The 21941-nt window shown below is 40.0% G+C and overlaps 1 protein-coding gene across 1 annotated transcript in view; it reads left to right on the forward strand.

Annotated features, from left to right (window-relative positions):
- The window catches only part of MAST4 (microtubule associated serine/threonine kinase family member 4), a 538573-nt gene that overhangs the window by 276402 nt on the left and 240230 nt on the right, over positions 1–21941 (forward strand). Inside the window, 2 exon segments of the mRNA XM_038529583.1 lie at positions 836–867; positions 15375–15410. Of these exon segments, the coding sequence (XP_038385511.1) occupies positions 836–867; positions 15375–15410 (68 nt within the window).

The following is a 21941-nucleotide window of genomic DNA, read 5'->3' on the forward strand; positions in this document are numbered from 1 at the left end:
TAATTATTGTTATCAAGTAAGCATCCCTGGGTACCCAGGCTTCTGAAATCTTCAGTCTTGAGCGGAGCTATTTCTGTATCCCTTTTTGTCTGGTTGGTTGGTTGGCTTTTTTGTTTGTTTGTTTTCACAGCCTCCCCTATAGTTAGGCGGATAGTGATCTTAATTTGCGATAAGTGTGAGAGTACCCCCTTTTAAGACTTTAAAGCGCTCTATTAATTGTTGCTGTCTAGTTACCTTTTGAGAGATTCATTAACCTACTTTTGAATATCCAAAGTCATAAATCACATTTACGTTAAGAAACAAAACCAGAAGGAGACTTTTGGCTTTTTTTTTTTTTAAGAAAATCATAATAAAGTATATCTTTGATATGCACAGGGTTTTGTGTGATTTTATTGCTCTTGGGGTAAGTAGTCTGATTCAACTGCCTTTTTTTCATTTCACCTTTCGTTTAATTATAATCCTGTAAAATCTCCACTCCTCCTTCTATCTCTTTCCTCTTTAAGTAAGTCCCTTGGTTCCTCTGATCTTCCTTATGCTCAATTTTAAAGCCATGTGGCTCAACTTAGTATTTTGCTGTTGTTGCTTTGAGAGGATTAGTGTCTTTTCCTTTTGGGAGTTGAGATGAACTGTGTTTATACTCAGCACAGCATATAAAGAGAACAATGTAAGAAGGGACGCAGCATAAAATCATGACATCAAGATCTTTTCATTGTGGAAAACGCTAAATCAAGCATAATGAAGGATGGTACATTTTATGCTGTCTGTTCGGTGCCTTACCAGGCCAAGGTTAATGTGGTGTCTCATATATATGTTTTGTTTTGTTTTTCTTTCACAGAAGGAGCTGAGTCTCCCCAGAAGAGGAAGTCTGTAAGTAGCCTGATTTTGTTTCCTTATTATATTTCGTACAGTTTGTAATGTGATTATTCCCTGACTTGTTAGGTTTTCAGTGGCAAGTGGAGAATTAATGATAATGAACTGAATTCAGAAAACAGACACTTTGCATTGATTTATAAATGCCACATATCAATGATTTCAGGATAACTTGAAGAAACGTTTCAGATTTTGTCCTTAGGGACATGGTCAGCAAAATGCTTACTTATTCCTGGGAAAATCTTAATTTAAAAAAAAGTCTCTTATGTAGTCAAGCAAAAACATTATTTGGTCTGTGAGTAGTATAAATTGATCTGAGTCAGGAACCAGTGTTCTTCTATCTGTTCTGGAATTCTGTGATTGTTTTTTATGGTATGGATTTTATGCAAAGTAAATTATAAACTTTTACCGTGTTGATGAAGACTATAAGCCAACTTATCTTTCTGTTAGATCTAGATCTTACTGAATTGACTCATGCCATGATCTTATTTTAAAATAGCAGATGTATGAAACTTGATTTCCTTATACTTTGTTTCAACCTTTTGTTTTGAGGACTAACAACATATTTACACAAGTCATAGTTTTTTACCATTAAGAAGTTGCAGAATGAAATGAATTGCCTTTAATGTTCCACTAAATTTAGGGTAGATTTGTTACCACTAGCGCTGTGTAAGGGCTGGTCTAGAAATACTGGGATTTGGTATGTACGTTGAAGAATTGAGTGGATGGGGCAATGTCCTTTTTAAAGAATAAGTATAGTATTTAAGGGAGGTTGATGCAGATCTCAACGTGTGGAGTATTAGAAACGTAAATGATAACTGTTTGAGAATGGCATTCATTTTGTTGACCAAATTTTGAAGGTCAGCCTTTGCATCTGAGAACCAAACTTCATCTCCTATACTCAATACATCTCAATGCTATCCATTTTGGTTCTTACTGTTTTACAGCTTTAGGCTGTCTGGGGGATAAAGAATCATTGTTCTTGAAGAACGTGTCTAGATTGTCACTAGTTTCCAGCTTATATCTCTGTGTGATAGAGGTTAATGGCCTAAAAGTTGGCCATAGAATCAAAACTTTGCCTTCTTCCAAATGATTGGAATTCTCACCTAGACGCAGAAAAGCCCAAACATTTTTGATATTTTTTTATTTTGATATTTCTAATTCATTTCAATAAACAAGAAAAACTGAAGTAAAACTACGTGAAATATCTTAATAGAAAAAATTATCTTACCTTGTACCTTTATTTGATGCTTAAGGTAACTTACATTTGTCTTTAATACTTGATTTGAAAACTTCAGAATTTCAGTCAGATCTTCCTTTGAGCCTTTTATAATAGACTGCATTTTTTTTTTTTTTGGCAGTTTCTGAGTTAGGTTTCCTGTAAATTTTTATTAAGATAATGTTAATTACAAATTAGATTTCCCATTTCTATTTAAGGGCCATATCTTCTTTTCTAGTTTCTCCTTATCTCATATCTCCTTGTATAAGCCTGTTAATATTAGCTGATAGCTGTAAGTTAGTGGGGGAAATAGAAGATAATATTTAAATTTCTTGACTTGGGAGCATGGCATCTTTCATGAATAAAAAGGATGATGGATGCTATGAATGAATAAAGGATGTATTCCTCATTGTGTGTATTTATAAAAGGATGATGACATAAGTTTCTTTGGCATCCGTGCTTTGAAAACTTACTAAGAGAAACATAGAATTACATTTAAGCCATTTTAAAATCTCTTCTGTAATAAAAATTAGTTATCTATCAATCAGATGATAGGAGTAAAACAGCATGTATGTCAACATAAATCTGCCTTTTCCTTTTTCAGTGAATTCTTGGTTAATTAATACTTTCGAGTAAAGGAAAAAAAAATCAAGATTCTCCTTTGTATTTTTTATTAAACACAAATATTCCCAAAAGAATTAATGGTGTATAATAGACATGTCCTGAGACTTAACACCACTCAGCATTTTCAGTGACCACCCCCCCCCCCCCCCCCCCCCCCCCCCGCCATACAGAATTACTTTCCTCTTGCAGGGTTGTTTTATGACTTGGAGAAAAAGAAAATACTTTTAAAAATAACTGCAAGAGTGATTTTAACAGATCACATGAGGAAAGGCATGAGTGGTGCTAGCCAACATAACCGGACCTGATTATTAAGCCTATTAACACTTCGCCTGTGTATTTACTGGTTAAATGCCTCCGGCATAAGTGTTTTCCAATCTTTTAGTATCTTCTCCCAGAAAGATTGCAGATTTAATCCCACTGTTTTGTTGAATCTTTTTTTCCATGTTAACAGTGAGCAGAATCTACACAGGGTGATGTATTCCTCATTGTGTGTAGTTACAAAGTGATGTGATTGAATGTATCAGGGGGTGTAGGCCTTCAGAAAGGCTGAGCTCCTGGAAGGCAGTGCCTGATTTTGTTACATCTGCTGCTTCTACTTCGTATGTCTTGACGGTGGATATTTTTAAGATGCATTGTCCTCATTCCAGCGCATAGGGATTTATCAGATTTTCTTTAAAAATTTAGTATTGTCTTACTGATAATTTTTATGCCTGGAATCATGATAGCATAGGTTTCATATCTGTAAAAGTTAAAGCTTTCACCAAAAAACACAGAGAATAGATTTTTCTTTTTATTACTAACTTAAAGTGTAAAAAAGCAAACTATCTTCTGTCCAGAAAATCATTCAATTCCCCAATAGTTTGTCATTTATGATCATTTTCTCAAGAAATCACTTGAAATCTGTGTTGTTTCATGAATGTTCTACAAGGTTGCAAAGGCAGTGACTATGACCTTAGGGCAACAGTGGAGAAGGCCAAGGGACTGCTTTCCAGGCAAGATGTTACTAAATAACCAAGTGACTACGTTCGGATCAGTTTTCCAGAGGCTTTTCTAGCCCTTTATCAGCTGAAGAGTCCCAGATGTCATCTCCACTCTGACTCATTGAATAGCTGGCCTTCAGCTAGTCGTCTTCTTTCAAGAGTAGCCACATGCCAAGGCTTGTTCCTAGATTCCTCCAGTACTTTCCATCTCCTTTCTTCTTGGAACTAAAGTTGTGGTATTCTCTGTTCTTTCTCCTCGCAGCTACCTGTCAAAAACTACATATCTTCCGAATAAATCGTGATATAATCATACAACAAAATACTATACAGCAGATAGAATGAATGCATCGCAGCATATGTATCAACACATATAATTCTTGAAAAAATAATGGAGAACAAAAGCTAAAAGCCAATTGCGTGTAGAAGAAAGCGTTTACATGATAAAATTTTAAAATATACAAAACAAGACATTTTGTTGGTGGTGAATACAAACACATGTAGGAAAAATATAAAAACATGCATAGGCAACAAATTTACAGTAAAGCTTATCAGTGGAGGGGATGAAAGAAATGGGATTTGAGAGGACTGTACAAAGAGGGGTTTCATGTATATGATTAATGTGGTGGGTACATGGATGTATACCCTCTACATTTTGATAATCTCAAACTTTTATTTAAAATACTCAGTAAGGGATCCCTGGGTGGTGCAGCGGTTTGGCACCTGCCTTTGGCCCAGGGCGCGATCCTGGAGACCCGGGATTGAATCCCATGTCGGGCTCCCGGTGCATGGAGCCTGCTTCTCCCTCTGCCTGTGTCTCTGCCTCTCTCTCTCTCTCTCTCTCTCTCTCTCTCTGACTATCATAAATAAATAAAAAATTAAAAAAATATTAAAATACTCAGTAATTATATGAAGGTGAGATTCTGAACTGTTTTATCCAGATATGGAGATTTAAAAATAATTTGAAGAAAAAATTCTAATATAAATTTATCTGTTTTGAGTGAAAGGATATAACCAAGCCTGTATTGATTTCTGTTTTACTCGTTTGTTTCAGTTTTTTGGTGACTTGATGCCGATTGGCTCAAATGAGTACGGTTTTACAGCAGTTGGAGTATCTCCTGCGTCGGGGACCTGCTAGTTGATGCTGGAGCATCATAATAAATTTTGATACTCGTGGAGGCGAGGGGGCACATGAGATGATATCTATAATGGGACATTATGACGTTTAGCTGCAGAACTAGATTTGTTGTCTTGAATTGTCAGCCTTTTAAGAGAAGTGACTGACTAGTCTTTGTCTACCCCACAGGGTACAGTACAGTAACACGCAGAGTGTGGGTGTTGGTAGATGATCCACACGTCTGTCTCCCCCAGCCAGCCTGTGAGCCGCCCAGCAGGGTGAGCTGTCTTGCTTTTGCTCTGCGTTCCCATCACCGTGTGTTGAGGACTAACAGTGATTCTGGGGCTGGCTGACTCATGCCAGGTCGTTCTTGGTTTAAATTCAGGGTGGATTAAAAAAAAAAAAAATTCAGGGTGGAATACATAGGCTCTCCTGATGTTACTGTTATTTTCCTAATAGCAGTGAGTCTAAAGTGTCCATACTTATGTAAGTGTTAATAGTGCTGAGTGAGGGACCCGTATCTAGTCTTTACCCAGAGTTAGATCTTGGGTCCTGAAATGCCATTTCCCCAAGTGGAAAAACTCTCTGGGAGGTGTTTGTTTTCAGACGGGGAAAGTGATAAAAGGGTAAAAACGCAAGATGTGAGCTAATATATGGTTGGAAGCAAAACCAAGGTGTCCCTGGCAGCTATGCTTTATTCTTAAAAAGACCCCCTTGTGTTTTGTTAATTGTCCAAATAAACATTTCTCTGGGACAGAGAGGGTGTCTTTTTTTTTCATAGAATTCCCTGGGGAGAGGTGCTGGAAATTGGCTGGGGCCAGTTCCCTCTTCTCCTCCAGTATTTTTTAGTTGTCTTTCAGATTTCTTTATGCAGAGGAGGAAACTGCACTATCTATTCTTAGCAAGGAAATTCTCCTTGCTACTCAAATAGCACTTTTTTTCCCCTGTGTCTTTTTTTTTAATATATTTTTTTAGATTTTATTTATTTATTCATGAGAGACAGAGAGAGAGAGAGGGAATGAGAGAGAGAGGCAGAGACACAGGCAGAGGGAGAAGCAGGCTCCATGCAAGGAGCCCGACATAGAACTCGATCCCAGGACCCCAGGATCAGGCCCTGGGCTGAAGGTGGCGCTAAACCGCTGAGCCACCCAGGCTGCCCTGTGTCTTTTAATCCTGAGCCTAGAGTGTGCTGTTTCATGGAGCCCTGTTGGCGTAGGATTCCTAAAACCCTATGCAGTTACCACTTTATTATGGCAGAAACAGTGACTTGACACTTAGCCACTCCTTTGGCCATCCACGTTTTAAAGGCACATCCGGCAGCTGAAACCCCAAGCAGCAGCAGCAGCTCCTGGTGTGCACACAGGTCCTGCAAAAGTGTGCTCCTGTGTGCCCAGCCATTGGTGGGAGTACTGAAATCCCTAAAAGACACCCAGGAGTCTCGGCTTATTTTAACTTCCTGATGTAGCAGCGGTTCTAGTTTCCAGTTTTGTTCCCTTCCCAGTCACACTTCCCGTTCATCATCTCTGGGTTCCAGAGGTGGCTGGGGGCTGGCAGGGTGGGCATGGCCCACGTAGATAGGTGTCTGTTGGTGGACAGCCGCTCCCGGTCGGCCAGGAGGCCCACCTCCCTGTCCACAAAGAAGACGGGCCTCTTACGTATATGTGCCACCGTGCCAGGCTTCAAATGCATTCAGCTGGACCTCAGAGCTGTTTTCTCTCCAGCCTCCCACTGACCTGCGTGTGCACAGCTTTGGGCAGCGTGTCACCGCGCTGCGTTTAACACAGCCGCCGACGGCTCATCCCTGGAATGCGTCTGCTGGACTCCTGGGACGTGGGGCTCCCAGAGAGGGCGGCAGCTGTCAAGAGCTCTCTCGCCCCACGTGTAAGTGAATAAATTATGAATGGGAGGCAGACTGACTTTGCTTCTTTCTAATTTTGTCTCTGTTGGGCGGGGGCAGGAAAGGGATGCGTGATGAGCAAGCGGCAGGAGGGAGGGCCCTGTTGTCAGGGGACGGTCAGGGCTGCAGAAACAGAGGATCCTGATGGTTGTTGGAAACTTCTGGAGGGAGCTGGGCCTGCTGGCTGTGGATGATGGCTTGTCTCACTGTAGCTATATTGAACTGGAGGTACTGACTTAGGTTGGAATTTCTCAAGTGGCCTTCTGTGGGATTGACTAGGCTTAGGTTGATGTAATCGGCATATATATAGAAATGTCTGTTTTTTTTTAAAAAAAAAAAAAAGAAGACTTCTATTCCCACTGGATGTATTGCAGCCAGCACATACAGCCTCGATGAACTGTTGAGAGAAGTAGTTTGAGTAAAATGAGCAGTTTCAGTCTAGCCTGCAAGGAGAGGGACTCACCTTCATTTTACAACCAAGTTGAATTTGATTTGTGAGTTTTTCAGCAAGGTGAAGGCAGCAGTTCCTGAAACAGAGGGAAGGGCTTAATTCAAGCAAAACAAAGGCCATGTAAACCACGCATGTATTTGGATGAGTTTTAAAATAAATTTAGTTGCCTTTTTAGTACTTTCTCCCCTCCCACACCCAGAGAGTGATGGAAGCCGGAATTCAAAATATCTCTTGTCAAAGCCAAATGGAAGTCCGGTGTCATTTTGAATGTTAGAAACCCAGAAACAAAACGAACTAAAAATTGAGTGTTGCATCTGAATTAGCATTTAAAGTGGCATGTTTATATCAAAAGAGAATGGTGTAATGCATCCTGAGAGTAAAGAGAGGATTTCAGCCCGTGAAAGAATGTCAATCGCATTTATATATTCATCGACGAGCCAGTTTGGTATTTGGCATGTATTTGCAGCGCCCCTTATCACGCCTGCCCTCAGCTCCTGTGAACTGGGTAGGGAGGACACCTGCCAGATAGAAGCAGTGTAGGACTGATCTTCTTACCTTTGAAAATTGTAGGAAGACCTTAATTTTGCTCCAAAGCAAGGAGAGTCAGGTCCCCTCGGGAAGTTTATCAAAATGCATCCACATTTCCAAACATACTTGGGAGCGCAGATTAGAATCTGTGTGGGTAGGGGCGGGGGTGTTGGCGTGGAGGCTGGTGGACCTTCAGTCAGATCTCAAGGTGAACCTGCAATGGCACCCTAAGTTTGAGAAGTGTTGTTAGAGCTTCAGGGTGTGTATGGTGGCAGAGTGGGTTTCTGGATGCCCCTAAAGCCCGAGGGGGCAGTTCTCCACTTCAGATTTACTAGGATGACTTATCAAAACCAAATCTAACAGGAATTTGGGGAGTTTTTCAGGGAGGCTTCTATAGGGTGACACCCCCACCCCCACCCCCGCCGAGGCTGCTTGACGGTTGCCTGTGCTTTCTCACTAAAAGCCACCTTTTCGGGTCTGTTAGTCAATAGACCTTTCAGAGTGTGGACTGAGGAGCCCCGCTGCTGGGGTTTCAATCCTGTCTTTGCCATTTAACCAGAGCTACCACCTTCACAAAGTTAGTGGGCCTCTGCTCGTCTTTGTTTCCTTGTTTGTAAAATGGGGAGTGTCTTGAGAATGAAGTCAGGTCATATTTGTGAAGCGTTTATTACATACCTGGCCTACTCTAAGTACTGCGTAAGCGTCAGGAGTTAAGCCCTCTCTCTACCACCCCCTCTCCCATCTCTTAGTTTTGTTCTATAAAGTTGGACCAAATACTTGCAAAGTAGGCTGAGAAAATTTCTTTAAAGCCAGATGTGTTGAAGAGCGTTTTCTGAAGAGCTGGGTTCACCCCACCCCCCTGCTTTTGTCAATGGTGAGGTTTTAAAGAGGGCATGTGTCCCCACGTCCTTGGAAGATCTTTTCCCTTGTATCCTATGATGGCCAAGCCTGGTAATAGGGTTTCTAGGCATGCTGTAGGGACAGACCCCACATGTGTTCTGGCTACGTGTCATTAGGCTGTGAGGGAATGTTGGGGGCTCAGCGGCCCCTCTTCTAGAATAATCTATCACTTTGGACCTGCCCATCCATTTTCTCAGCAGAGTGTACAGGTCACTTCTTGAAATTGTGTTTTGGGATAGACAGGTGTTGGGGGAAATGAAGTGGGATAGTACTTATGTCCATAAGTAAAATTTTAGTTAGAATTTCATACCTGGGAGAAACCAGAAGAGAAATGTGTTGGAACATACCTCTATTTGAGAAGTGTAGCACTAACAACACAAAGGATTTGAGATTTGCTTGTGTTCAGGATAGTTCTGAGTCACTGTGAACTGTGCCCAGCTTTTAGGGCTCCTGCCCACCAGGGGTTGGAAAGCAACCTTTCCTTTTTAAGAGTGTACTCGAGTTGGAAAGACGTAATCAGCAAGGATGTGGCTGTGATTGGTTCTGAAAGGCATGAATTTTAGCATCGACGGCCACAGTGTGGATCAAATAAACGGTAGACGCCAGCGTGCTTGACTTCACTGTGCTTATCCTGGCCTCTTTGAACATTTTAGAAAGCTTAGCCCCACTCTTCTTGGGTATTGACACTTAAAACTGCAACCAAAGGGAAGACCTTGGAGTACACTCCAGAACTGCCATGAGGTACCTGCCATGAGGTACCCCAAATTTGGTCTGAATTTACTCAGACTGATAAAGAGCCTACGGATGGCCACACTGGTGTGGTGGGGGGACTCCCCGCTGCAGTAACTGGTGTGTCCATTATCCAGTGAGACGGGAGCAAAGTGGCCGAGTTCTGTGTTGTCCTCTGTACCCTGTGGTGTGGTAGTGAGTCAGGCCCTCTGAAGGGAACCTTGGAGGGTGGGTGGTAGCTGGAAGATTGCACATGTGTCTTGGTGTTTCTCCCTAGAATCTTTGCTATTGCCTCAGCTGTTCTGACTCCTGAGAATTCACCTCCCTGCCCTTTTACTCTTTGTGGCAGCTGACTGCCCAACCTAAACAGCTGGGGATAAAATATTTGTTTTGCTGCACTAGGGGTCTCACCCTCTGAGAATCCTGGTGGGTGGTTTCTTTCATCTGAATACACATGCATTGACTCCTAACGTGTTGTATATAAGGTCCCCCCTTTCCTTGGGTGAGTTTGAGGGCTTCTCCATACCCAGATTTTGGAACATAAGATATGACCATAGAACATGCCAGCAACTGTACACATTTCTTCCCATGATCTCCTGGGCTCTGCTTCACCTCGTCCGCCACCCAGGTAATTTTTGCGTGGCACCATAAGGAAATCCTGTGCATATAGTTCTGTAATGAGGGGGCAGAGTTTCACTAAGTATGTTCTATTAATTTTATTTTCATATATGAATAGGTGATGTCAATTAGACTTAGCAAAAAAGGATGAATTTTTATTTTTAAAGAAATGAATATTGTAATCCTAATAAAGTCAAATATGCATATGATGAGGGAAAGATTTTCAAGTGCCTTTATTCTAGAACTATAAAAATCCTTCAAGAATTATTTGCAGACTGTGTAAATGTTTATGTGAAAGTGTTCTTCTTCTTTTAGAAAGGATTAGTTTGGCATATGTTTTGTGCATAGAAAAAGTGATTTCTAACTTTTATTGTGTCATCCAGATCAATGGAATTAACATCGGAAGGACCTTAGCACTCGGTGCCCAACTTTTATGAAAACCCTGATTTTTCCAGTACCATCTTTTAATGCTATTGTTGGTGGTCATCTTTGCTTTTCCTTAGATCAACTTTGAGGCAGAGCTTATCTCTCGGGTTTATTTATATTTTCCAAAAATTGAAGAGGGTGTTTGCTTGGAGACGTTGGCACCATATGACGTCCCCCTGTAGCTGCTGTGTAACAAATGATAATGTTTAATGCTGGGACAGTGGGGACCGTCCCTCTGTGCTGGCAGCAGGACAAAGCAAGAGGGTGTTCCCCTTGGCCTCTCTGCTGAAGCACTAAATGGTATTTGCTCTGCATGGGGCACATGAGTGAGTTCACCAGGGGTTTTGCATTTCAGGGTATAAAGCGTAGTGTTTAGTATCTTAACAAATCAAGAATCAATTATCTGGGAGAATAAGCAGAAGGTTTTTTATGTCTAGGATAAATTAGTTGAAATGCTAAGCCCAGTCCTTGTGGATTAAAGAAGCACTTGGAAGCAATGAAGTATATTTTTAAAATGCACCTGACATCATATGCCGAAAAGAAATTAATAGATCAGTGCATGGGCTTCACATGTTTTAGGGGAACAACGGTGGCTTTTTTTTTTTTTTTAAGGTGGGATTCCAAGGTATTATCAATTTGTATGTAAATGCAGTTGATTCTGATAGAATTACAGGGGAAAACGCTGTCATCAAACACCTGGTTAAAGCTTGTTACTTAATTATCATCTTTGAGAATTCAGGCCACTTAGCTTTATTCTCCTTTTTTTTCTTTTTCTTTTTTTTCTGAAAGATGTTGGTCAGACTTATCTTTGAAACCACAGGTGGAACACTCACGGGGGTGGTTGTCTGGGGGAGATAGTTAAGGGGAATTACAGTAAAGGTAGTAACAATTACTACTTCCTGAGGCTCTATCAAATCTCTCTCTGTCCAGCACACACCTTTATGTAGTCCTCTATTTAACATCACTTAGGCTGAATTATGTTAAGTACCCAGGAATTGTGATTTTTATTTGTATTACTCCACCACAGAATTTAAAACAGTATGAAACAAGTGCATAAAACAGTCCAAAAAAAAGCTGCTTCTCATGAAATTCTGTGTAGCATGAACCAGTTTCAGCTGTGCCAAGAGCAGTATAACCCTACATGGTCTAGCTTTTAATGTTTTCCCCAACAGCTAACAGTGCCCCCACGACCATCACGTTAAAAGGGGAGAAAAAAAACCCCCAGCTTTATGGAAGAACAATTGGCATAGGATAAACTACACTTAAAGTACACAGTTTTAGAAGCTTTGTCATATGTATGTGTACCACCCACATCAAGGGAATGAGACAGCGATCTCGCCCAGAAGTTTCCTCTGACTGACCTGTTGTTACTCCTTTCACGGCCACATGTTGAATCAGGCAATTACTAATATTTTCCATCCCTAAAGATTAGTTTGCATTCTCTAAAATTTTAAATAAGTGGTTTGTACTTTATTTTTTGGCCTGGTTTCTTTCACTCGGCTTAATTATTGTGGGATTCAGCTATGTTGTATCATATGTCAGTAGTTCATTACTTTTTATTGCTAAGCGGTACCCTGTTGAATGGGTACAGTTGGATGAGCCATAGTTTGACTATCCATCCATTTGTTGATGGGTGTTTGGGTTGCTTATAGTTTTTGGCTGTTATAGATAACACTGCTATATATGATTGACCAATTTCCTCCCAACTTATGGCTTGTGTGTTCAGTCTGTTTTACAGCATTAATAGCAGAGCAAATTGTTTTTAATTTTAATGAAGTCTGTGTTATCAGTTTGTCCTTCAAAGAACATGCTTAGCCATCTTTGCCTGATGCAGATCACAAGGCTTTTCTCCTGTTGTTTTTCCAGAATGTTTACAGTTTTGGATTTTACATTAAGTTTATGATCCATTTTGAGTTCATTTTGTATATGGGTGAAGTGTGGATTGAAGTTCATGTTCTTGCATGTAGGTATCTAATTGTTCTGGTACCATTTGTTGAACAAATATCCTTTCTCTGCTTAATTGCTTTTTTTTTTATATACCTTTGTTGAAAATCATTTGTCTTTATTTGTGTGTGTCTGTTTATGGGCTGTGTTCTGTCTCATTGGCCTATTTGACTTTATATAAATACCACACTATTTTGATTATTGTGGCTTTATAATAAATTTAGATATTAGGTAGTGTTTCTTCTCCATCTTGACTTTTTTTTCCAAAATTGTCTTGGCTATTCTAGGTTCTTTAATTTTGGAATCCGTTTGTTAGTTTCTAGAAAAATAAAAACCTGTTGAAATTTTTACTGGAATCGAATTAACTTCATAGATCAGTTTGAGAAGCTGTGAAGGGCTTTCCAGTGGTTGTTACAATGCGATCCTAGTCTTAGATACAGGTTAGGGAGGATGAAGCATGAGCTGTCATAGCATGGAGAGACAGGGATGAAGTTGCCCCCCCCCCCACTCCAGATGGGCTGATGGAGGAGCTGGGTGGCCCATCTGGGGGAGCCTGAGTTGAGAAATGAATGACCATAAGTGGGCAGATACTTTGTCAGAAAAATCCCCTCAGAGAAGCCCAAGGGAAATGGTTGGGTGGTTTGTTCTGGAAGCAGCTGAGGTAATGATTTCAAGCTGAAGTGAGAGGGAAGTAGGCACATTTCTTCTGGAGAGAAGAGTGCAATGGAGAGCTCAGGGTAGTCGGGAGAGGAGAAGGAAGACATGTGAACAGATGAGATTCTAGAACCTCATGTGTTCATAGAAGGTTTGTGATGCAGGGAACAGAGGGCTAGCATCCTACTTTAATGTTTTCTGCAATGACTCAGTCTAACGGAACAGTGAAGGTTACTTGTGCATTTGAACTGGTGGTTGATCTAGAACAGTGGTTCTCAACCATGGGTGATTTTGTCCACCAAGAGGACATTTAACAATGTCTAGTGACATTTTTGATTGTCACACCTTCTGGGAGCATGTGATTTCTTTTGTCATCCAGTGGGATGGTGCTAAACATTTTACCATGTTCAGGAACACTGCCCACAACAAAGTCTTAGCTCCTCAAATGTCAATAGTGCTCAAATTGGGGAACCCCGCTCTAGAGAGGGAGCAGAGAAGGGAGCACTAGAGAAGAGGGTAGAATGAGAAGTAGAACCAATAGGTTTCCCTGGCAGCTCATATCTGTATCATCTTGAGGAGAGCTACTCTCATGTAGTGACCATGGACAGTTACCCAGGATGATCAAGAATTAGTCTGTGGAAATCCAAGCATATTTCCAGAAGCTGTCTAAAAATGTCACCAAATAAAACTAGTCTAACAAAAGCATGGCTTCACTCTGAATAAATGGAAGAAATGTTGAGCATCTGATTTCATTTGTTTAAGAAGAATTTATTTGTTTAGACGTGGCCTTGGCCATAAATGGGTATCAATTGGGATACTTTGATTACAAGTCATAGAAAACCTAACTCAAAGTGGCTGAAAAAATAGAGGAACTTTACCAGATCCCATAACTAAATAGTCCAGGCCTCTGGCAGGGGTTGATCCAAGGCTCAGTGTTGACAAAGGACCCAGTTCCTCCTTCATCCCACTTCAGCTCTCCTCCATAGCTCACACGTGGTTACCAGCAGTTTTCAGGGTTACTTTTTCCTTTTTTTATTTTTTTAAAGATTTATTTATTTATTTATTTATTATTTATTTATTTATTTATTTATTCATGAGAGACATAGAGAGAGAGAGGCAGAGACACAGGAGGAGGGAGAAGCCGGCTCCATGCCGGGAGCCCAACGTGGGACTCCATCCCGGGACTCCAGGATTGCACCCTGCGCCAAAGGCAGGCGCTAAACCGCTGAGCCACCCAGGGATCCCAGGGTTACTTTTTTCTTACTCATTCTCATCATGAGAAGATTATTCTTCTTTTGCCGTTATGCGATTTTCTTTGAGTGGGCCATTTTTTATTATGTGTCCCCTTGAATATGGTAACAGTAAAACAGGCTTGGCCTGATGCTATCCAGAATGGTAGGTACTAGCCACATGTGGCTGTTGAGCTTTGGAAATACAGCTAGTCTACATTGAGATATAAAGAACAGAAGAATGTGGAATAGCTGATTAATAATTTGTATGTTAAGTGTATGTCAAAACAGTAGTATTTGGGGACATACTGAGTAGCATGCAGATATGTGATGGAAAATACCTCCACGTGTTTCTTTAAAAAAAAAAAAATTGTTTTTTTTTTTGATGTGATGACTAGGAAATTGAAATTGTAGAAGTGGCTCCAAATTGTGTTTCTCGTCGACGGAAGCAGCTTAGCCCATGTTGGAGTCCCTGGGAGTCCAGCGCACCCAAACCACATGGCTAATAGGCACGTGGGAGAGAGTTGGAATGGTTACTGGGCAAGCAGATAAACATGAGTACTGTGGTGACTGGCATAAGCAGAGAAAGGAATATTTGTTTGTTTGCTACCGTTTCCCTGAGGACAAATGTCTGGAAAGACTGCCCTGCTCCCACTAATGAGAGCTAATAATTGTTTCTTGAATATATTTGTGAAAATTAAAAGATTAATGTGGTGCCCCCAGCAACTAGTGAAACAGCACAGAAATACAGGGAGAGAGAGTAGATAACCCTTACCCTTCTCATCCCTGTTCCCACTTAGAGCCGTGGGTAGGCGCTGGCAGTTTGGCCTGTATCCCACACCTGCCTCCACGTACGTACGCGTGCGCTCACACACCCCATTCTCTTGCTGCCCTGGCTGCCATTTTGAGGGTGGGATTATAGCGCTCGCTCTTCAATTTGCTTTTCTCACCTTACCCATTTGCTTTTGTGACCTCCACATTAGCTCCTACAAACTTATCCTGTTCTTTGAGATAATTACATATTATAGATAAGATCACATTTCATTTAACTATGGCTCCCATTGTGGGGCATTCATGCTATTTCCAGGCACACCCCCGCCCCCTCCTCTGCCACACAACAAACAATGCTGTAGTAAACATCTTTGTACCTGTGTCCTTACGTACTGGTCCTTTTTTTTTTTTCTTCTATAGGATAGATTCCCAGAAGTGGAATTGCTTGGTCAAACGGTATGTGTATTTTTAATTTTAACAGATAAAGCTAAATTATTTTCCTCAAAGGAATAGCAAATGCTATTTGCACGTGAGAGTGCCCATTTCCTACATTCCCATCAGCATTAGATGTCATTGCTCCCTTTAATTCTTACCAATCTAATTACCACTGACCATTAATTTACATTTTTGTCACCACTGTTGATGTTGAGAATATTTTCATATGTTTATTATTCACATGAACTTCTCTCTTCTTCACTGCATATTCACGTCCACCCCCCATTTTCCTGCTTGGTAGTGTTTTTCTTTTATATCGTCTTGGAGTTACTGTGTTTTAGAAATGTTAATTCTTGGTTATATGTATACAAATGTATCTTTACTGTTCTTTGCTCTGTGTGTGATGTCTTTTGCCACATGAAAATTGTTAATTATTGTTTAATCAAATGTGTCTTTTTCTTTATTGCTTCTAAGATAATCTGTTTCGCTCAGGGTGGCGCATCCATCTCAAGGTCATATAAATATTCTCTTATATTTTCTCCCCAGTTTTTAAAACCTTCAAATCTTACTGCAATTTTAAGTTTTGTACATGATATGAGGTAGGATTCTGTCTTTATTAGTTTCTAGTTATTATAAGAACCTCTGTCATGGGATTGATATGTTACTCTTGTCACATTATAAAGATGCCATATATATTTGGATCTATTTCTGGACACTCTATTCTGATCCCTATCTATTTCTGTGCCAACACCATTCTCTTTTGAATGCAATGGCTAGTGAGTGATAATGTCTGGTAAGTTGTCCTTCACTGCTCTTTCTCATACTTTACATTGTTTTTAGCCATTTTTTTTTTCATATTCTGGTTAAGATAAATTTAAACCTTAAAGTTGGGGAGTGTTATCTTAAATGTTTTGAATATAAAAGGTAATAGAACTATGTGATAAATAGAATTTAAAAATTAATAATTCTCAGGTTGGGGATCTCTTTATTTGATGTTACTAATTGGAAAATATTTATTGATAAACTGAGGCCTTATCTCTGTGACTTTTGATTCTTTATATATGATTTTACTTTATCTCTGTGATAATTGTACAGTTACCACAAAATGGAGAAATGGGGATTACGGGTGTGATATGTTGAAATCTATCCAAAAATTCGATTATTGCATTAAAGCTACAGTGATTAATGCTCTCAGTGACTATGACCTTATAATACTCTGTATTTCTGTTTATGTACTAAACTATAAAGTGCACTCATATTTGGATTGGTTGATGGGTATATAAATAATGTAAACAAAGAACTGTAGATGTGCAAAACCATGTTTTTTGTGATCTCTTATGATTCCATTCTTCTAAAACTTAATCTTGACAAAAGAAATTGTCATACCTAAAATTTTGGATAAAATTTATCTAATATTTTACATGGTTTTCATGATTCTTAACTTTATGCTAATATGATAATAACTTAATTATGTTCACTGATATTCTCAGTTGCTTTTTGGAAACTTTGCTTATAATATTAAAACACGAATTTTGTGTTTTTTGAATGGGATTTGTAAGATTATAGCTAAACACTAAAACTGGATGTGATTAAGAATGATACTAATGTTGTCTTACAGATTAATACATATACAAATACACACAAGGTCTGTATTTTGCTTCTGAAAGCAAAAGGACATCCCCATGTAGGTTCCACCCATGTTTACTTGGTTAACTAGGAAAAAGCCTTTAGTTTTGTTAACCAAAAATGAAATGATAAAATAATTAATACATTATGATTATTATTGAATGAAATACTTGGAGAAAATACAATTAGGTCTTTTTAAAAATGAGATTCCTTGTACTTTTAATGGTGTTATTATTCAAATAAATGAATTGGTATGGCAAATTTCGGCATGTGTATGAATATTAAAGATGGTAATTTAGAAAAGAGAGAGGGAATTCATTTAAATTATTCACACCGAGACCAAAAAAAGGACTTAGTTTAGTTAGAGTTAAATTTAAACCGTCTGTGTGAACTTTGAATCTTCATTAAATCATAGCCAAGTAGAATTTTCTCTTCTGTTCTCAAGAAGGTAATGAGCAGTTAGCTCCCGGCTTCCATCCAGCCCATAGATCCAGTACCATCCTACAGAGACTCCATGTACCCCGATTCTGGCCTTTACTATTACTTTCTGTAAAGGTCAGCGAGACTCTTTCAGGAACATAACTAGATGCCATGATCAGGGTAGGGAAAATTTTGTTGGTTTCAGAATGGCTTTGTTGGTTTGTTTCTGTTTTGTGCTCAAGATCAAGGATACTTTCAACAGTGTGCGGAGGTTGAGCTGTTAACGTCCGATGAATGAAAAGGAAGGAACGTTCTCTGCAGCCCCATAGTGGAAATTTAAATGACAGAGTACTTAGAAGCCATTGAACAAGTCGAGCCTCCCAAAAGCCAAGAGCATCAGATCATGTTCTGTCATAGGTAACACATGATATCAACTGTGCTGAATAAAAGGTGTATCGTGGTCCTGGTGTTCTCAAATAAGCTGTATTTCGATCAACTCAGATTCTGTTTCCTGTACTCAGGTTTTAATCAAGACCAGCATTGGCGGTTGATAAACACAAATTTTCAAATATACTCTAATGATATTTTAGTGCAATCATGTATGTGAATTCTCCATTGTCAATTTTGAAATGAAATTGTTCTTCGACATTTGTAGGCTATTGCAGAAACGGAAAATAACAGTAAAAAAATAGTAAATAAGGGTATGATAAGGTTAATAATAAAAGAATCCTTAAAAAAAAATAAGTCAAATATTTAAGACTTCAGTTTGCTCCAGGCCTGCATAATCCTAGAGACGCTGGAAAATTTGTCTAAAATAGGATAGAGAACCTCTCCGTTCTTGTCAAACGAGCATCAACAGCCATCATAAGTGAACAACATAAACAACAAACATAAACAGCCATCTGTGGTCAGGGGTTGGAGTGACGATAGGTGATAAACAGTTTTTCTGTTCTTGAAGCCAGAAAAACTGCAGTTCCTACACTGTACCAACCACATGTTCAAGATCTGTGACATTGGATGGAAATCATCATCTGTGTTGATTTAAATGAGTCAGCTAGGGTGATGTTGAATCTCTGCACTTTACATAAAGATACAAAGCAGGTGATGATATGCCTGTGCTGACCAAAAAATAATGGCATACCTCCAAAACATTGCAGGTATTGGGGTTCAAAGCGATTTTCCTGGAGGCTAGAGGCTGTCTGTCGTTCCTGGCCGTCCTGAGATAGGAGGTAAACCAGAACCCACGTTAACTAATAGGCATTCAGAATCTAGATCAAACTGAAGCAAAACAACTTTACATGATACTGTACTTTTAAATAACGAAAAAAAAAATCTTCAGCTAGCAATTACAGCTGAATCAAGGTAAATATTTTATGCAGATTTTCAGTTTAAGATTTGTAAAGGTCGCTTCCAAATGATCAAGGTGAAACGTAACTTCACTTTGTCGTAATTTAATGCCATTCTCTTATCCTTGCGAAGATGTTAACCCTCACTGAAAATCACCTTCGTGTGTGTGGCCTGGTCCTAAATTGCCTCAAAGTAGAGTATTACCAGGCTTTCATCTTTATTTTGCTTTCATCTGCTGCTAGAATATGTTAAAGCTTCTACACATGGCAGGTGGAAGAAAATATTGATGCAACAGATCCGGTGTAAGTGTGAGACTTCCATATCGCTTTGATTTTAATCAGGTCTGTTGGCAGCAAGGTGTAGTATCATCAGAGAAGATTCCTGTCTCTAGGAGTGAGATCTCACCCTGTCCCTGGACTGATTGCAGCAATTATAAATTGGCTGTGATTGTGGCATGAACATGTGCCGTTTCTGCTGTCCGGCTGTCGGGCCGCTGAGGCTGCTCCATTTATTCGGGTCAAGCCGCTGGGTCAGTAGTCAAGACCCTTCCTCTCTATGCCTTGAAGAGAAATAGCTGCTTCCTTGGGGAAACCTCATGTGAGCCAGAGATGTGCACTGCCAGCTGCCTTTAACTTCTAGGTTATGTCAAAGGGCATTTTTTTTTAAATGACACGTTAAATTTGACCCCTAGTCATTAATCCTCGCAATATTTTTGTACATCGAAATGTCAAAATGTCAGTCTCCTTGAGTTTTCTGTTGTCATTTCTGTCACTATTCAAATTCTAGTGAATGAAATAGCTATTTACACAGGGGGAAAAAAAAACCACCACCACCATTGGTACCTTCTCCTACTATTGGATTTTTCAAAGGCCAGCTTGCAGTCTCTAGAAAGGAGAGTAGGGCTATTGAAATGGATGAATAGAAAACTTCAAAAGTGAACCTCTCAGAGCAATAGAATGTAAAGATATTTTAAATATAATTGCAGTTGAAAAATATATATATATAATTGCAATTGTATTCAGTAGTAGGAAAAAAAATCAAAGCATTTTTCCTTAATGCCATCCTGAGGTATGAAATGTGTTGTAAGAATGAGTAGAATATTCCCAGGAAGGGAGGGCACCTCAGCGTTCTTCAATTTAGGATAGCACATGTCCCCAAACCTTTAATTTATCTGACCGGGTCCCCGCCAGATCTGTAAGGCCCCTTCATTTTCATCTTCTTAGACACCCAGCCATGGAGCATAAGATCACATTTGTAGGGACCCTGTGACTGACCAAATATTTTCCTTTACACGATGCTTTCAGAAGAATCCTTTTATCTTCTAGAGGGCCAGGCTCCTTGGATGTCTGAACAATGAAGCATCTTGGCAAGCTATTTCTACACCAGAACCCTTGCAGCTTAACATACTTTGAAGTAGATTGCTCCCCATTGCAGGGCCACAGTAAAAAAATGGGGTTTTTCATAGCCCTTGCATTGATGTTTGCAAAGCCAGATGGCTTTGTAAAATGAGCCCCAAAGCAGTATAACTGATTAAAAGAAATGCCAGGTAGTTGAAGGCTTTCGTACCCAATGTGAGCCTGGCAGGAAGAATTGTTCTCTCGGGATACGTTAATATTGGGGAATCTCACTCCCATCTTTAGGGGTCAGCCAATGACAATTGAGACAGGTGTCGGCAGCAGGAGCCTTAAAAATGAAGGCTGCAAAAAAATGTCTCTAGCCAGCCATTGGGAGGCCTACCTCCAAAAAGAAACGGGACGGGCCAGGGCTTTGAGGGTCCTAGGTACTTGGCGAGGTTGCAGGGCACATACTTCAGGTCATCCTCGCATTTTGGGCTTGTTAGTACTTTAGCCTAAATCTGCATCCCCCTGAAGGGCTCATGCCTCATGCCTGGGGGTCCCTGCCACCCTGCTTCTGAGTGACTCGGTTGAGGCTGCCAGAGCTCTGGCTTTTGTTGTTGTTGCCGCCCACATAGAAATCCTTCTGCTCGCGTTTGTAAAGCCTTAGCCCTGACCTTAACCTAAGAGCCCGGTCATATATTTCAGGTTGTTTGGCGGAAGACTGATGGAATCTGGCCTTGGAGGTAGAGGTATTCAGAGATGTTGCAGATTGTTCTCTGGCCTCCTAGGCCACCATCCAATCATTGGAAATGGGGTTCAGAGCAGAAGCAAGCTGGGAGACGAGCTTTAAAACCCTGTCGTAAAAGAGGTAGCTGGCCCTGAGCTCAGTTGTTTATCCATCATCAGAAAACACTTCCATCCTGCGATGCATGTTATATGATAGAGGCTTGAACACCAGACCTCCCCATCCCATTTTCTCCCCGCTGCTGCCTCCTGTCACCGACTCATCAGACTTGCCACTGATGTCCTGATGGAGCAGTGATGGTGGCAGATTGGGGACCAGTGTTCCACTGAACTAGCTAATTTATGAAGGGTTTGTGTGTGTAAATCTCTCTAAACCCCGGTGGGTCTTTGTAGAGTGGGAAATAGTTCAAACCTGGAGGCGTTTCCAAGTATTGTTTTGGTGACATAAACTGATGCGTGTGTTTTCCTATTGTCAATTTTTTTGAGTAATAATGTATAATTTATAGTATCTTAATAAGTTACAGCCAGTTGTTCTTTGTAGAACATAACTTAAGACTTGTATCGGTCGCATTAGGTGACCGTTGTAAAACTAGAGAATACAGCCTGGAGGAAAATGCATTCGAAATTACCCCTTATCTTACCACTTAAAGAAAAGATAGTTTAAAAAGCAAAGAATATGGCTTTCACTGGTGTCTCTTGATGCATTAAATAATTTTTCCTTGAGGTATCTACATTGTTAGAGTCTCCTAGCATTTAAGCAGTGGAGTAGCATTTTATTTTACTGTGAAAATTCTCAGATCATAAAGCATTTCTCATTCTTCCTCATTATTTCCATTGTAGAAAAACAGAGAAGTATAAAGAATAAAAGGTGTTCATCCATAATCTCACCATGTAAAGATAGTCCCTGAAAGCATCTTTGTGTATTTCTCTCCAGGCTGTTTTTAAACTCCTCATTATTTGATGATGATTGATTTTTTTGGTGTGCATTTTCTTTCCAGCTGGGAAGTACTTTCTGGAACTGACCAGTCCTATGTGAGCTGAGTACTCGGCTTATCCACTTTGGCTGTGCCTTGGAACA

The sequence above is a fragment of the Canis lupus genome, chromosome 2 (genome assembly GCF_011100685.1).
Source record: "Canis lupus familiaris isolate Mischka breed German Shepherd chromosome 2, alternate assembly UU_Cfam_GSD_1.0, whole genome shotgun sequence".
Lineage (NCBI taxonomy): Eukaryota > Metazoa > Chordata > Mammalia > Carnivora > Canidae > Canis > Canis lupus.